General features: G+C 44.3%; 1 protein-coding gene across 1 annotated transcript in view; it reads right to left on the bottom strand.

Annotated features, from left to right (window-relative positions):
• The window catches only part of GALNT17 (polypeptide N-acetylgalactosaminyltransferase 17), a 269,664-nt gene that overhangs the window by 141,273 nt on the left and 110,006 nt on the right, over nucleotides 1-18,385 (bottom strand). Inside the window, exon 5 of the mRNA XM_024205003.1 lies at nucleotides 17,351-17,548. Within this exon, the coding sequence (XP_024060771.1) occupies nucleotides 17,351-17,548 (198 nt within the window). The remainder of the gene's footprint in view (nucleotides 1-17,350; nucleotides 17,549-18,385) is intronic.

Raw genomic sequence — 18,385 nt, 5'->3', positions numbered from 1 at the left:
AAGCATGTGTGAAAAGGATCGGGACCTATTTTATAGCACCCTCCTCCTACCAGACCAGGTTTTGCTCTTGCTGAACGAGCTCCTTCCTGGGTTAGTTCTATCTGAGCTTTCTGAAGGAATCCAGGGAAGCTGTTCCCAGCAGGGTTAGTTTTTTTATTTTAAGCCTTCTCAGCAAACCAACCAAAACCTTGCAGACTCTTCCCTCAAAGTCTGTGCAAGCCAAGCAGTCCCTTCCCCAAGTCTGTCCCTCACAGCAGTTACTTCAGTAACCTAAATTTCCTGGCTCTTACCACAGAGTCTCAGCAATAAAAGACTCCGCACAGTCTCCCTCTGTCTGTTTGGTTTCTGGAACAATTCATCTCTGCAGTAGCGGCAGTCCGTTCAGAGCCTGGCACCTAGCCCCAGAGCATTCTAGTCCTCCAGGTCCTACTGCCCTCTTTTATAAAGGTTTCTAGCTTTCTCAGATGCAGTGGGTGGGGCTAATCAGCCAGCCAGGCAGCTGCAGGTCTCTGACCACCAAGCAATGGTATACCTGGTAAATACTTTGCTCTGTGAGGCTTGATCATTGTGGGACTAAGAAGTTATAGAACAAAGTACAGGATGAGGGCCTCATCAGACCAAAAGCTAGGGACAAACATGATGTCTGATAAGGCTATGGTATGGGAGTGAACCTCAGAGCACCTAAGTGTTGTGGCCCCCCATATGTTAATTGCTTTAATATGGGATGGCAGGCTTTAACTAGTCAAGCAACTGATGCATGCAGGAATTAAGCAGAACAGTGTGTGTGCTATTTAGAGACAAATATGAACAACTGTAACCCTATCACCCATTAGTAAGAATTTCTCTCTCTCAAAAGTGGATTGTCTATAGGGCACTTGGGAACTAAAACAGGCGTAGGGCTTAAAACATAGCATCTGAAATCACATATGGTGAGCAGTGAGGAAGCAGGGCGTGTCATAATATACTCAATGTTGAGTGCTGTGCTATTCATCATGCTTGAGGGGAAAAAACAGAGCGACGAGGACTCAGCCCCCTAATAAAATACTGAGACTCAAAAGCGATGGTGTTGCTCTAATGCCAGTGCTGTGGCATTGGAGTATTAAATGGACAGGGGGAGATTCAGAGTTCATAAATGCCTCATTGAATACCTGCTCTTTCTATTCAGAGCCAACGCCGTTAACATGCTGTCCCTCTAGATGAGATAATTTTGTGGTATTTACTGGAAAGAGATTTGTTTTGGATAATCAAAAATGCAGTTAACATTTGTTGGAGCATGTTTTCATTTACATATGAATGGATACCATCAGCAAAAATATCCTACAACCCTGAGGTGGTTGTTTTTTTTTTTTTTAAGGACCAGCTAAGTACTCTGCTTCATCAGGCTTTCTCAAGGGTACCAGCTAATTGCACAGAAGTTAGCCAGATGCCAGTCTCTCCTTTTTGGGGAAAAAGATGACCCTGTAATAAAAAAAGAGCTGACTTGCTCCCAGTGTCTTTCCAAAATACAGCTCCTGCGGGTGCAGCTCGAAATGCATTCCTTGCAAAATTCGGTTAAAGGTTTGGATTGTTTTGATGTGTGACCTATAGGCAAAAACGCTGGCAACATGGACTCTACGTTCCAGAGTTCAGAAAATGGTCTCTTTCAAAGCTCAGTTCTTTTTCAGCCACGAGACTAGTGCATGGCCCATAGGGCATAGCAACATGCCTTGCAGGAGCCTCCGCTTGCCCTCAATAATAGCAATTTCGATAGCTGTTGCTAGATCCAACCTTAAATTCATTTTAAAATGAAAACTTTTAGTTTGATTTGATTTAGTGCATTGCGCCTGACAGGAGAGACATGTCTGAGTCTTCCATTGACGGCAACTTGCTCTGAAAAAGCCTGCAGCTTGACCATCTTTCATGTCTACCCGGCCCGTCAGGGGAGTGACTCTTCTGTCAACTACCACTACTACTCAGCCTAAGGACATCTTACTATACAGTGTTATCATCTCCCTTTACTAGCTAACGGGCAAACTTTTAGCTTAGTAACTGTCTTTCCATATAACTGAGAAGATGCTCACGATCCTATATATTTGTTTTCTCAACTGCTGAGCCAAACCAATCAGGCAGGCGTCGGTTCAGATTTACAGCTGCAGTGAACCATGAGGGGAACTCAGAAGGGGAAAGCGTTGGGGACCATCTGGACTTTAAATAAACAGACTCAGAAGTGCTAGTGCTTAACTCTTGGATTAGACCAATAGCTTCACTGTCACCTTTACTGGATGCTTCATATACCTGCTCCTTGAATGGGTTCATCCACTAGTAAGAACTGTTCAACAAAGAAAGCTCCCTAGACTCCATATGGCTAGGGGAACTACCGGCCAGTCAGCCTCACCTCAGTCCCTGGAAAAATCATGGAGCAGGTCCTCAAGGAATCAATTCTGAAGCACTTAGAGGAGAGGAAAGTGATCAGGAACAGTCAGCATGGATTCACCAAGGGCAAGTTATCTCTATGAGGAGATAACTGGGTCTGTGGATGAGGGGAAAGCAGTGGATGTGTTATTCCTTGACTTTAGCAAAGCTTTTGATACAGTCTCCCACAGTATTCTTGCCAGCAAGTTAAAGACGTATGGGCTGGATGAATGGACTATAAGGTGGATAGAAATCTGGCTAGACCGTCGGGCTCAACGGGTAGTGATCAATGGCTCCATGTCTAGTTGGCAGCTGGTATCAAGTGGAGCCCCCAAGGGTCGGTCCTGGGGCCGGTTTTGTTCAATATCTTCATTCATGATCTGGAGGATGGCGTGGACTGCACCCTCAGCAAGTTTGCAGGTGACACTAAACTGGGAGGAGTGGTAGATACGCTGGAGGGTAGGGATAGCATACAGAGGAACCTAGACAAATTAGAGGATTGGGCCAAAAGGAATCTGATGAGGTTCAACAAGGACAAGTGCAGAGTCCTGCACTTAGGATGGAAGAATCCCATTCACTGCTACAGACTAGGGACCGAATGGCTAGGCAGCAGTTCTGCAGAAAAGGACCTAGGGGTTACAGTGGACGAGAAGCTGGATATGAGTCAACAGGGTGCCCTTGTTGCCAAGAAGGCTAACGGCATTTTGGGCTGTATAAGTAGGGGCATTGCCAGCAGATCGAGGGACGTGATCATTCCCCTCTATTCGACATTGGTGAGGCCTCATCTGGAGTACTGTGTCCAGTTTTGGGCCCCACACTACAAGAAGGATATGGAAAAATTGGAAAGAGTCCAGCGGAGGGCAACAAAAATTATTAGGGGGCTGGAGCACATGACTTATGAGGAGAGGCTGAGGGAACTGGGATTGTTTAGTCTGCAGAAGAGAAGAACGAGGGGGGGCATTTGATAGCTGCTTTCAACTACCTGAAGGGGGTTCCAAAGAGGATGGATCTAGACTGTTTTCAGTGGTACCAGATGACAGAACAAGGATTAATGGTCTCAAGTTGCAGTGGGGGAGGTTTAGGTTGGATATTAGGAAAAACGTTTTCACTAGGAGGGTAGTGAAGCACTGGAATTGGTTACCTAGGGAGGTGGTGGAATCTCCTTCCTTAGAGGTTTTTAAGGTCAGGCTTGACAAAGCCCTGGCTGGGATGATTTAGTTGGGAATTGGTCCTGCTTTGAGCAGGGGGTTGGACTAGATGACCTCCTGAGATCCCTTCCAACCCTGATAGTCTATGATTCTATGACTCTAGGTGAAGGCTATGAAGTGAGGCCAACTGGTGAAAGAAAATATTTTCGCTGGGGAAAAAAAATCGTGTTTTCTTTGACTAGCTGAGAACTATTGAACAAGAGGCCCAGAGAAGTGACATGTACAGCAGCTGCTGCTTCTGAGGATCCTCGGTCAGTTTTTGATGCTAAAGATTTTAAAGCAGGCAAAATGTATAAAGTCATGAGTACTGTGTTGGTGTCCTTGATGAAAAGATTTGGTGCTCTCAGTTCAGTTACTTCACACAAAAAAACCCCCCAAAACCCACTATCACTATTACCACGAGTCTGAGTAGAGAGGCCAGAGATTGAATGGTCCATGGATACAGAGCTATTCTTTTATCTCTAATGGTAATCTCTCCAGAAACACAAAGACATAGTGAGGGGCTACATTTTCAGAAATAAGATTAAGGTTCTTGTGTTCTCACAAGTAACTTTCTGGGTGAGCAATGACAACCTTTGCATGAGCAACAGCAATGATAGAATTGTCCTCCTGTAGCATTTCTCATGTGAAGGTTTCAAAGCACTCTGGAAATTTTAATTAAGCCTCTAACAGTTCCTGGAATGTAGGTAACTATTACTTCGCCTTGTTTTACCAGTGAGGACACTGGGGCAGACAGAGGTTTAGTGACTTGTCACAGTCACATATGGATTTAATGGCAGCACTGGGATTAGAACTGAAGTTTCCTGAACCCCAGTCTCTGTGCTCTAAGGACAACTCCTGCTACCTTCCAGTGACCCATTTTGTCCATAAAAATGTGTAAGCTGTGTGAGTACAATTTGCAGGCACTATATAAGTACTTGTTTCAAAACTTAGCTCAATGTAGACAGGCAAAGACAGAGATCAGAAGAGTTAGGTGCGCAGGGCAAAACTGGGCCAATACGGTTTGTAAAGCCTCCAACATTCCTGTATAGAGGCAGCATGGAGCATTCAGGGAGCACACACTTATTTCTCCCACAGATGGCTATGATAATAAGGATCTTTTAATTTAAACTATGCCTATTTATGCACCACTGAGTGAAAAAGACAGTGGATTAAAGTGCACATAAAAGGAAATCATAGCCCTCAGCACTCACTCTCAAACATTCCCTTTTAAGTCTCTTTGATGAAGGGCTGCTATATTTTGTCACTAAGTGCAATCGACTCTATTATCACTTCTTTGTTTTGAACACCCACCTCAGAAGTCATTAAATACTTGGCTTCTTAATGAGACTAGATTATTCTTAGCCAATAAATCATTTAAATGCCATCTGCTAAAATAAAAAAGAAATTCAAAGAGTCAATTCACCCCCCAGTATATTTTCCCTCGGTTTATGATTTAAAACTAGAAGACATTAGTATAATCAATCAAATATAGCTTTTCTCCTAGGGGAAGTGTGAACAGACCACAGAAAAGGCTCAGTTTGGCTTTGACTTACACATCCGCTTTATGGACAACTTAGAAGCAATTCTTCCAGCATGACACAAATTCAGTACATTTCTCTTGACCGGGTTTGTTTAATTATTATTGAGAATATTTATTGTTATTTATCTTCCATTTATTTGGTAACTTTTATCCCAAACACTTTACAAATTATGGGCCAAGCCCTGCTTGCCTTATGACCAGGCACAGAATTCTTTATAAAATGTACGACAGACAATCAAAGCTGTGATAGCCTTCAACTATCCAAACCTCACACAGAGTTTCCTATGCCTCAGGGAATCTCTGCAAAGTTTGGCAGCTTAAAGTATCCCTCTGCAGAGTAAAGTCACCTTGTATAAATAGTGTGTGTGTGTGTGTTGGGGGTGGGGGTATTCTTGCTCAGTTCTCTAGTCAAAATATGTCGTTAGCTATTTTCTCTCATTTAAAAATCAATTTAAAACTAAAATCAAGAAAATCAACTAGGTTGTGTTTTCACGTAGCTTGGATTGTCATTGCAAAGCTTATCACCGAAAGATAAATCCAACGTAAGGGAGGTGAAAGCTTCCTGTAAAATAAAATACTTTGAAGGAGGTAAAAAAAATAATAATTGTGGTTTAACCTTGGGGTGGGCGAAAAAGTAAGATTCTAACCCAAATCCCGTCCTGTGAGCTGAAACCAGACCAAACCTGTTTCGAGTTTAAAAAAAAAGAAATCAGTTCACTTCTTCCTCCCCCCCCCCTGTTATTTTTTATTTTCATATGCCTCTCTTCTGCTTTGTTCCAGCCAGGGTAAAGTTCTGAAATACATTAAAAAAGAATGACCTAGCTGTATGACTGGCCCATTTGGAAACCAGAATAACTGGAAATGGCATTAAATAAGGCTCTCGTATGATTTATTCATTAAAAAGTTTAAATGTGTAGGTGCTTATTACCAAAGGCTTCTCCAGCAACAGTAAATCACAGTGAAATCATGCATAAGCCTGCAAGCAAGTGCTCTTCCCAGCCTGGTCTAAGGCTCTGATCCTACATACTCTGCAGTCAATGGGAATTTTGCCTTTGATTTCAATTGCAGGATCAAACACTAAAACAATGTCCATGCGATGCGTATGGTATAGTTATTGCCTCACTTTCTGTAATCCAGTATGAGTCTTCCATCTTCATTAAATAAACAGTTCTTTGCCCCATGATGCCACTGCAATAAGATTTAAAACCTGCCTCAGTTTACAAGAGAGAGATGGCAAGAGAGTGCACTCAGTGAAGGGCCCTTTGGTCTAAAACAGGCTTCCTCTGTTGTCTGAAATTACCCAGATTTATTGACCTTCAGGGCCAGGTGCAAGGCCAAGCCATATACGCAGGCTGTTGCAGAGGTGGGCTTTGGGAGGAGAGGATTTGGGGGGTGAGCAGCTTGATTTTGTTGTAGCAATTTATTGCAGGAGTGCATAGAGCTTTGGATAGATAAATAGCTCCGATGATAGCTATATAGTTGATATGAAGCGGTCATTGATTCATACGTCTTACATACTACACAAGCAAAAACCTACACAAAGTGTTATTCAGAAAAAACAGGCTGGGTTTTCAAAAGCATTCAGTGTTGGTCTATCACTGTCTTACATTGAAATCAAGGGGAGTTTTACCATTGACTTCAATGAGAGCATTGTCAGGCTGGTGCTGAGAGCTTTTGAAAATTCCACTGTGTTTACAAAGGAATAAAAATCTTACTGCAGTTTGCACAATCTCATTAAAAGCAGTAATCCTTCCAAAAACAAACAAAAAAACAAAGTAATCCTATGTTTTGTCTAAAGTCAGTTTCCAGAGATGTTCTGGGACTTTTCAGAATAATCGATACCAAGGAAACAATAAATAATCACAATAATTTTACCTAATCTTATGAGGTCCTACCATTGTCATCTACGATTAATTGTCTGCATAAACTCAGAGTTACTAGATGTCTTCTGATAAAAATGCTACACTAAGCTTCTAATGCTGGTTAAAATGTTCATAATAGCTAAACAAGCTTGCCTAAATCAATCTATTACAGTTTTGATGCGCTGCCATAATAGGTTAACCTGTAAAAGCTTACGAGGCAGCATGGAAGTGAGTTCCCCTGAGCCTGAAAACTCATTTGCCATCAAAATGCATGACGACAGAGGTTATTCTGGGAAATCTATTTGATAGTGAGGCCAATCTAAAAATATGTGCTTGTCCTGTGCAAAACAAATACTTCAGACTTGAAGTGTAGCCTGCAAGGATTCTCAAGGGCTAGACTGGGAGAAGACGGAATCCACCAATGAGTGGCGATAAAGCAAGCACAACATTTACTAATAGGATTGAATCTGCACAAGTTCAGAGTAATGATCAACAGCAGCGGATGAGTGCTTCGAGAACTAGAAAAGAGTTGTGATTTGGAATCTTAGGGCCTGATCCAAAAACCCACTGGCTTTCCATTGACTTCAGTGGACTTGGGATCACATATTTAGAGCTGAACCTAACCACACCATAAGCACACTGACCACTTTGTTGGCCATCTCAGCAAAGAGGCTGAATGAGTGAATATGATGACTGAATTATCTTTTTACTCCTGGAGATGGCACTTTTCACAGTGGCACATTAGCTGAGCACTGCAAGGAAAGCTTGCCCTACCTTCTACATCTACCTGGCACACAAAATGGAGATCTCCATTTTCCTGTGTTGTCAGTGTGGCCCTTTTCGCTATCATTAAATTCACTCTTAAAGTCAAAGTCTAAGAGGAAAACATAGGGGAAAAACACAAGATAAATGCTGAAAATTTATTACAATAAAACACTATGTAAAGGTAACAAACACACCTATAATCCCCTCATTCTGGGTGAAATTCATCATGGTGCAGGGGTTTATCACAAGATCTGTATGCTACTTAAGCCCTATGATTGATACTATAACAATATACAATAAACACAAAGTCCAGAAATATAAAATGTGGGTGGTGTCTAAAGATAGACACCTAAATCCATACTTAGTCCCCAGTATTGCATAAGCATCTGCTAGCATCCACCCTTGTCTGGGTGCAAATTCCCATTGAACCTGCAAGTCAGGATTGGGAGAAACATTAGGAAGTCAATGGGCTTGGAGACCTGCACTAGCCTTATGTACTAAAAGAGACTGCAAGGTTTTCATAGGTACTGAGCAGCTGTAGCTTCCACTAACTTCAAGGAGGAAGGATTAGCCATGTGAAGCTTTATAGAGTATTGGTAGGCAAAACTCCCATTGACTTCAGTGGAGGCAGGATATAACCATATATATATGCTCACTGGTGCTTTACAGTGTGATTTTTCTCCCTTGCACCAAAAGGGAAACTTAATTGTGTTAGAAAAGTGCATAATACCATAGAATATTGCATCGTCTTGCGGTTAGGGTACTAGACTGGTACTCAGGAGATCTGGGTTTGATTATCAGTCCCAGTCTGAGACCTGGATTCCACTCCTGGCTTGGCCTGCTGGGTGACAGTGAACAATGACTTTGCCTCAGTTTTCCCATCTATAAAATGGGGATGGCACTTGGAGATCTACTGATGAAACACTATATTACGGGTAGGTATTAATTATTATTATTATTATTGCCAGCTCTGCCAATGGCTGTGTATGTCCCTGGGCAAGTCACTTAATTTCCCTGGTCAGAATTTTCAAGATTAACTAGCAGTTCAACTGGAGACACCTTAATGGGGCTTGATTTAAGTGCTGGGCACCCATGCTCTGAAATTGTGGCCTCTCAAGGTGTCTTATGGTGGGCAACAAAAAATTGAGGCATCCAGAGTCACTGGACTCTTGAAAATCTTGGCCCTCTTTACCATCTGTATAACAGGGACAATATTTTCCTTCCTTGCAGGTACATTGTGAAGATAAAGCCATTAATGTCTGTAAGGCACTCAGATATTGTGGTGATGGATAATCAGATGAGTTAATTCGGAATGAATCTTGGCCATTTTTTTTCTTCTCATGAAAGAAATCTATCCTGCATTCCTAGGTATTGGCAATCAATAACTCTCAACATTGAGTTCCATTGTTAGCATTTTTACAATGAACTTTAAAAAAAATTACATTTAAATGAATAGTTGTCTGTCTCTCAACACAAAGAAATGAAATACTATGTAAAATAACAACAAAATGATATAGCATTATCCAGTTTAATCAACTAGCTGTTTCAGAACTGTCATAATATACACCAGGCTGTTTAAACAGGACCCTTTGCTTGTCATCTCTGAGACAGCCCTAGAAATGCGCTTTCATAGCTCAAGGACATTAAGTGGGCGTTTTGCTAAGTAAGTAAAGGTATTCAGCAGCTGTGCGTCTGCATGTCAGATTGAATTGATCTGTCCAGTCAAGTGTAGAAGGTACACCGAAAATGTCAGGAAATCCCATTATAACCATTCGGGAATGCTATGTTCACAACATTGTCAACGGATCCACAGACCATACAGCAGAGTTCCAAAACATTCCCTTCTGCATAGGGGCTAGCTAATTCTACCACTACTACCAGAGAAAAATGACAACTCCAACTCCCAAGTCAGACAAGCATCCCTATTTGAGAAGGGAACTTAACTTTAAGCATCTGCTGAAATGCTCTTGAATAAGGAAGAATTTAAGCCTATGTTTTATTGCTTTTCTGAATTGGATCCCCAGGGTCTGAGATGTCCTGCAAACGTATAAATCCTAACAAACCATGAGGCTGTCTTGCATAGAGTATGATGAGCGTGTCTCGCCATAAATCTTCCAAATATTGGTAACTACTATAATGGTTCTGTTTCACTGAGTTTGACTTCAGTGAACTGAAAGAATGAGAGAGGAGAAACTGGTACCTTTTGAAATAGCATCCCAATTGTGGGAAGCTGAGAGTCCCACCACTGCACTGTAAAAGGCTTGGAAATCAAACTCTGCCAGCTGTGAAATTAATAATTCTTTGAGCATTGTGAGAGGTACATTTCAGCTTTGGAATGTGCTGTTTTTAGACAAGATAATCAATCAGTGATTTCACAGCATTTCTAAGTGACCTTTTGGTGCATCCTGCACAATACAGGAGGTGTTAGGTTATTTTCTTTTTCTTTAAAGTATTATGTTTCTTTGAACTCCCAGTAAATGCTGATCAATAACCATTAATCACAAAATACTGGATACACACAGACACAATATTTTGTGTATACACACACAAACTAAAAAAAAATACTCCATTAAGAAATGCAAATCAAGAGAGCCCAATGGTGATGATTTAAGCAAAAGATGATTGTTTCAAGTATCACTTACTGACTTCTCATGGTGGGAGTTCTAATTTAGATGTGATCCATTACATGGTAATCATGATTTTATCTTTTTGGCAGATTTGGTCAATAGCAGCTCAGTTAGCTTGGCAAGGAAGGTCTATTCATAAATTGTCTGCATGCATAAAAGAGTGCTAAGAGTCCGGACATCTTTATATAGCAGATTCTTTCACATTATAGGAAGAAACGTGAAAGAGGAGATGTTTTATGGAATCCAAAAATTACACCTTGTCCCACCTAGTCATTTAAAAAGCCTATTTCAGGGTCACATGGTACTCAAGAGGAAGATGGCTACTTAGTCCCAGACTTCTTGACTCCTCACATATTAATTCATCTCTAATCATTACTTTCCTCGCAAATGGGCAATAAGTTTCTGTCATAAACAATTAAATTAAACATCAAACGATTGAATAAGGATTCAAATGAAAAAAATGAGAGGCAACAAAATATCTAAGCCTGAATCCCCTACACCAGGGGTGGGCAAACTTTTTGGCCTGAGGGTGACATCAGGGTTCTGTAACTGTATGGAGGGCCAGGTAGGGAAGGCTGTGCCTCCCCAAACAGCCTGGCCCCTGCCTCCTCCCACTTCCTGCCCCTTGACTGCTCCCCCAGAACCCCTGACCCATCCAACACCCCCTGCTCCTTGTCCCCTGACCGCCCCCTCCCGGGACCCCCCGCCCCAACCACCTCCCCATCCAACCCCCCTTGCTCCCTGTTCCCTGACTGCCCCGCCCCCATCCACACCCCCGCCCCCTGACAAGCCCCCCCCCGGGATTCCCACGCCTATCCAACCTCCCCCCCCGTTCCTCGTCCCCTGACCACCACCCCCAGAACCTCCACCCCATCCAACCACCCCCTGCTCCCTGTCCCGACTGCCCCCCGGAACCCTCTGCTCCTTATCCAACACTCCCCCCCCCCAACCTCCTTACCATGCCGCTCAGAGCACCAGGACTGGCAGCCGTGCGGCCCGGCCAGAGCCAGCCACGCCGCCGCCCTTCCCGGCAGGAGCTCGCAGCCCGGCCGCCCACAGCGTTGGCGGCACAGCGAGCTGAGGCTGCGGGGGAGGGAGGACAGTAGGGGACGGGTTGGGGGCTAGCCTCCCCGGCCGGGAGCTCAAGGGCTGGACAGGATGGTCCCACGGGCTGGATGTGGCCCGCGGGCCATAGTTTGCCCACCTCTGCCCTACACAGATGAAGCAGGAGACCACAAGGTCACAGTAAACCTAGCCCAAGCTGTCTCAGCCCTGAAAGAATTCCTCACAGACGGATAGGATTCAATCTCAAAAGGTGTAGGTGATGTAAAATCCCGAGTGGCTTGCTTGGAAGATGAGCTACAAAAGACTGCCATTGGAACCAGTGAAATTAAAGAAGAAAATGCCTCCTTAAAGCTTAGACTAGACAAACATTTAAAGAGCCGATACCGGGCTGGCCCTAGACTAAATGGTGCTGCCCCGATTCATTTGTAAAACTTTTGAATACCTTATTTTGTATTGCATTTGTAGCCCACTCCACGACTTTGATCCACAATTTGCCTGCATGGTTTACCCCTGTCATATAAGACTGACTGGCGACGCCGTACCCCTTATACACCCACGAGGGCAGGGCTGACCACATTCTAGGAGGTTTGAGGAAAATGTAGTTCTCAGAAAGTCTGGCAGGTTCCATGAGATTCTACTAAGGTCCAGAACATTCTAGGAAGTTAGTGAAAAATGAACCCACATATGGAATCCCTGAATCATTTTACTTCAAACATCCTGTTTTCCCTTTTGTCGCTAACAACAAAAACAGCACCCCAAGCCCGGTGCCTCCCCCCAGCCCGGCACCCCAGGAGGTTGCCTGGGTCTCCTGCCCCTAAATCCAGCCCTGAGCTTATTTGCTTGGTTTAAAGCAGGAGCCTGGAGCCATCTTGAGGCTGGGCCATATTTTAGATGAGTTGTATGCCATCAGCTTGCTTTGCCTGGATAATTATCTCTTGTGAATTATCCAGGGGAGAAAACTGTCTCCGAACACATTGTTTCCAGCCTCTGCTGCTGAATAGTCTGTAGGTCCAGAATAAAGATTGTGTAGAACCAGATATCCAGGAGCAAGTCAGACCATCCCTTTCCATCTCTTTTAACACATAAGTCTCGATCGGGCTCTTCAAGGACTGTTAAAAACCAAGCATGTCAAAAATGTAAAACTGAAACAAAAACAAAAACAATACTTACCCCCTTACTTCAATCTCCTTCCTTTATCCTAAAAGGTCAACTGTATGAAATAGGCAAGATGTTTTTAACCTTGTTTTGCATATTATAATTTAAAATTTTCCCATGTTTCCTTGCATAATTACAGAGTAAAATACAGCTATTCCTTTCAAGGAAACATTGCCATAAAATGTACAGTTCAGAGCACTATACAGCAAATAATATTATTAATAATAATAATAATTGAAGCAGTTTATTTCTGTTTGTATATAGTTACCCATTATAATGGAAAGAGGTAGTATTTTACACATTTATCTTCCTCATAACGCTTCTCCTGTTGCATATTAATAATGCTGTTTTAGCAAGTTGTTAAATTATTTAACATTACTCTGAGGCTATTGTCTCTGTTTTGGCATTCCTTTTCCATATAGCTATGGGAAAGCATTTGCCCTGCAATCCATATTCTCTCTAAGCCTTTGACTCTTACTTTCAAGTGATTCAACTCTTCTCAGCTCGAGGGGTCAGTGTCCATGTTACTGGACTCTCTAATGAAGTGAAGACAAATGATTATGCAGGCACCTCTTGCTGCTGCTAGTGTAGGTCTGTAGTGTATCTCCATCCATCTTCACAGATCTCTGCTTTTCTGTTTAGTCCTCCTAAGTTTTTCGCACAATTGCAAAGGTGGCAGTCAGGAACATGGAAATTGTCACAGTGGATGAGCCCTGAGGTACACCCAGTCCAGTATCCCGTCTCCAAAAGCTGCCAGAACTAAATGATCCAGAGGCAGACGTAAGAACCTTGCAGTAGGCAGATATGGGGTCATCTGCCCTCCACATTAGGGCTTATCCTGATCTCTGATCATTGAGACGGTCTTAAATCCTGAAGAATGGGGTTTAATATCACTTCCACCATTTTTTTGATCATTTATACATTTTAAGGCCAGAAGGGACCATGATCACAATTTAGTCTGACCTCCTGCATAAGACAGGCTAAAGGACCTGACCCAATAATTTCTGCATCAAGCTCCTAGCTTCTGTGAAGAATATTCATCTGCTCTGAGACAGATTAGATGGCATATGAACCGGTGACCACTTGCCCACAGAGCACAATGCCTTCCACTGCTCCACAGAGCCATTGCATCCACAGAATTAATTATGACCTCTGGATATTCTCAATATCCGTATAAACATCCACACCCTTTTTGAATCTTGTTACATTCTTGGCCTCAACGATTTCCTACAGAAGTGAGTTCTATAGTTGGGGAACCCGCTCACAGCAGATCCCCCACTCGGGGCTCCCGCTCCTTAACAGAAGACGTAATTACTGGATGATATCTGTGCTAGTCATTTGTTTTCTTGGGGATTTTTTTTTTTAAAAATGACAACCTCTTAATCATCAGAGAAGTATCTGTGCATCCAACCAGATGCTCCCTACAGTACATGGGAGAGCTACACCATATCCATAAACAGCATCAAGGGCAGGAAAATGCAGATTTGGATCAAAAGAGGCCTGTTCTGGTCTTACATTATTTTAGAAGAAGCGCAAGAGTTACTTAGCAGGGACCCTGTGGATCAGCAGCCATAGGGCGAGACAGAGCAGGTGAACGTAGGCAGCAGCTAGATGGGTGAGGGAGGGAGAGGTAACAGATCAGCTTGACTCCTTATCTTTCCTCCAAAACCCACTCCCCTTCTCCCTTTCTCCGTCACTGACACAACAAGCACAATTCTCCCCATCTCTCAGACCCATACATTGGGGGTTATCTTTGATTCCGCCTTCTCCCTCGCACACACATTCAGACTGTGTCTGACTTGCATCTAAAATCAGGGCTTATTTCTCTGCCTACACCTCATCCATGGCCCTTATCACTCACATCTCAACTGCTGCAACCTCTCCACTTTGCCACCCCTCCCACACACACTCCAATGCAATCACAATGCAGCTGCTATTTGCCTACAGTTTCCTTGCCTATTGTTCTGACCACATCATCCCCATTTTTCATATCTATCCACTGACTCATCCTCTCTTCACAGCCCTCCCCTTCCTCAATCAGCCGCTCTTCTAGGGTTGCCAGGTGTCTGGTTTTCGACCGGAACACACAGTCAAAAAGGGACCCTGGCGGCTCTGGTCAGTACTGCTGACTGGGCCGTTAAAAGTCCGGTCGGCGGCACAGCGGGGCTAAGGCAGGCTCCCTGACTGCAGTGGCTCCGCGTGGCTCCCGGAAGCAGCGGCATATCCCCTCTCCAGCTCCCAGGCATAATGGCAGCCAAGGGGCTTCGCGCGCTGCCCCCGCCACAAGCGCCAGCTTCACAGCTCCCATTGGCCAGGAACCACGGCCAATGAGAGCTGCGGAGGCAGCGCCTGCGGACGGGGCAGCTCGCAGAGCCACCTGGCCATGCCTCTCTGTAGGAGCCGGAGGAGGGACATACTGCTGCTTCCGGCAGCTGCCTGAGGTAAGTGCCGCCCGGGGCCTGCACCCCTGACCCAGCCCTAGCCCTGATCCCCCTCCCACACTCCAAACCCTTGATCCCAGCCTGGAGCACCCTCCTGCACCCCAAAACCATCATCCCCAGCCCCACCCCAGAGACTGCACCCCCAACCAGAGCCCTCACCCATCCATGATGCAACCCCCTCCCCCAGCCCTGATCCCCTTCTCACACTCTGAACCCCTTGGTCCCAGCCCAGAGCACCCTCTTGCACCCCAAACCTGTCATCCCCAGCCCCACCCCAGAGTCTGCACCCCCAACCAGAGCCCTCACCCCCCCCATGCCCCAACCCCCTGCCCCAGCCCTGATCCCCTTCCCACACTCTGAACCCCTTGGTCCCAGCCCAGAGCATCCTCCTGCACCGCAAACCCCTCATCCTCAGCCCCACCCCAGAGCCTGCACTCCCAGCTGGAGCCCTCAGCCCCTCCCGCACCCCAACCCCCTGAGCCAGCCCAGTGAAAATGAGCAAGTGAGTGAGGGTGGGGAGAGCAAGCAAGAGAGGGAGGGGGGATGGAGTGCGTGGGGGCGGGGCCTCGGAGAAGGGGTGGGGCTCAAAGAAGGGGCAGAGCAGGGGCGGAGCAACGGTGTTCGGTTTTGTGCAAGTATAAAGTTGACAATCCTACAGTCTTCCCTCTTATTGCGTTTCCCCCTTCTCATCCACACTGTGTACAATGCCAGCCTTCTCCTGTCCACCTTCTCACCCATGTCTTTGTGCTTCCAGGCTGCTCTCTATTCATGGAACTCAGATCCAACCCTTCAAATCCCCTTCAACACCTATAAGAAATCTATCAACCAATGACAGCTAGGCTTAGGGGGGAGGGGAAAATAATAAAATGTCTATTTGTACGTTAACATAGATTAGACAGGTTATTGCCCGTTCACTCACTCTTCCTACGTCCCATATCTTTTTATATTGTAAACTCTTAGAAGGAAGGACCACGCCTGTCTCTGTATACTATGAAGAGAAACATCAATATTGGAACCTGGGCATTAGTAAAAGATCAGTAATATATCAGTAATAATAATGCTATACATAACTGAACAATAGCAATAACAGTTCTCCATTCCCACCCATGGCATTCGTTTTTGGGTCTTTTAAGGTACTTTGGGGAAGACTTTCAAAGGTACGTATGGGAGTTTGGCGCTCAGCTCCCACTGTAAGTCCATGGGAGCTAAGCATCTAATTCGCATTTGTGGTCTTCTCTATTGCTACTGCTTCCACATCCAACATTTCGGTCACTGAAAAGTTACTGTGCAATAGGAAATTGTAGGGGTCACCACACTGTTACCATGTCCTTAGGACCACAGATTCCTAGAGTTGAAGGCAACATGACATCATCTAATCTGACCCCCCGTGTATCACAAGTCATTAAATTTCACCCAGTTACCCCTGTATTGCGCTCAATAACTTGTGTTTGGCTAAAACATAACTTCCAGAAAGGGCTCTACGTCTAGATTTGAAGACGTCAAGAAATGGACAATACACCATTTCTACTGGTAGTTTGTTCCAATGGCTAATCACCCTCACGTTAAAAAAAAAAACCTGCCTTATTTCTAATTTAGATTTCTCTGGCTTCAGCTTCCAGCCATTAGCTCTATCTCCATTAGACCAGTTTTGCCTGAGAGATTTTTCCAGGATACACCTTTTTAGTGAGATGGTATCCGTATCATTCTGTTGTCAGCAGGGATTTAAATCCATATTTAAAGAAAATAGATTATAGGCCTGGATATTGTGTTCTTGGAGTTGAGATAAAATGTAAGTGTTTTCCCATGCCTACATTTGTAACAGCAGGCAAAATATGCCTGGTGGTAACACCCCCTTAGCACCCAAGTCCATAGCAGCACATTATAAAAGAGCAATATACTGTAGCAGGTAAATACAGTCCTGTAGCTGCTTAGACGTTGTCCGACAGATTAAATTATATGAGAAAAATCACCTGATTCCCCATTAATTTAAAAAGTTAACAATAAATATAATAACCTGAATTGTTTTCTCGTAAAGTGACATTTTAAAATCGACAATTAAAACCTGTACTTGTATAGTGCAATGGGGTTCTGATTCCTTACTGGTGCCCTGAGTATGGATGCAATGTGAAATAATAATATGTTCCTCACCTTGGAAAAGTGAAATCCCTCACCACAGTAACATATGAACACACACTCTACTCTCAGTCTATTACATCATTGCCACAATTTCTGGGCCATCTTCCTTATTCTACAAGTCATTCCATTTCACTGGCTCTCTTTGATTACTGAACATGTCCCTGGCTCCACAACATACCTGATTGGCAGTGAAGGGTCACCAGCATCCCACCAGTCTTTGGGAGGGCTAATGTACATGCACCATAACTCCCAGCTGTATCCATGGGCAGAGTTCTCATAACGCTGCACCTCAAAGTTGTCCTGCTTGATATTGTCGATTGATGGAAGAATAACCCTTTTCCGGTTTTCTTGGATTCGCGAAAGAACTGGCTCAGCCCTAAAAGGCCAAAAAAAGGAAACAGAAAAGGGGCATTAACTGCTGTTACAACACAGATGGACACAGTAGCACTTTAACAACCCACGTACCTGATGGCAACACTTAGGTTATGTCTATGCTGCAATCGGAAGTGTGATTGCAGGACAGGTTGGCATACCTGTGCTAACTTTAATCTACCCAGCTGGCTAAAAATAGCAGTAAAGGCATCGTGGCATGGGTTTCAGTGTGCATTATCCAAGTCTGCCAGGGACCCTCCATCTGTACTGGCATTGCCAGCCCGCGCTGAAGCCCACGCAATCACACCTCCATCTGCAGTGTAGACATACCCATAGTGAATGCCTTACTTCTGCTAGTTTGGACAGCACCCCTGTAGGACAGGACAAAGAAAAAGGACCCATTTCTGCTCTCACTGAAGATGTATAATTCCAGTGACTTGTTGGCGTTATAAAGATGCAAGGGACAGCAGAATCCAGCCAACAGAGGTTAAGTGACTTGGACTAGGCCACACAGCTATTCAGGGCTTGTCTACACTACAAAATTAAGTTGACTTTATCTAATTTGACCTCGAGCCTCTGAATTAATTAAGTCAATTGTGCATGGCCACACCATGCTTATTGTCTCGATGGAGTGCGTCCTCACTAGCAGTACCTGCATTGATGCACAAAGCGGTGCACTGTAGGTAGCTATCCCAAAGTGCAACTTGCCGCCGTATGTTTTGGGAAGTTTGTGCAATGCCTCATGGGATCAAAATATTGTCACAGGGAGAATGGGAACATTGCGTCGGCATCCCATGGTGCATGGTGCACTGTGCTCAACGGCAAACAACTCAGTGGTTTT

Source organism: Terrapene carolina, unplaced genomic scaffold, assembly GCF_002925995.2.
Source record: "Terrapene carolina triunguis isolate 2854851 unplaced genomic scaffold, T_m_triunguis-2.0 Scaffold231, whole genome shotgun sequence".
Lineage (NCBI taxonomy): Eukaryota > Metazoa > Chordata > Testudines > Emydidae > Terrapene > Terrapene triunguis.
This window is presented reverse-complemented; position numbering and strand designations above follow the sequence as displayed.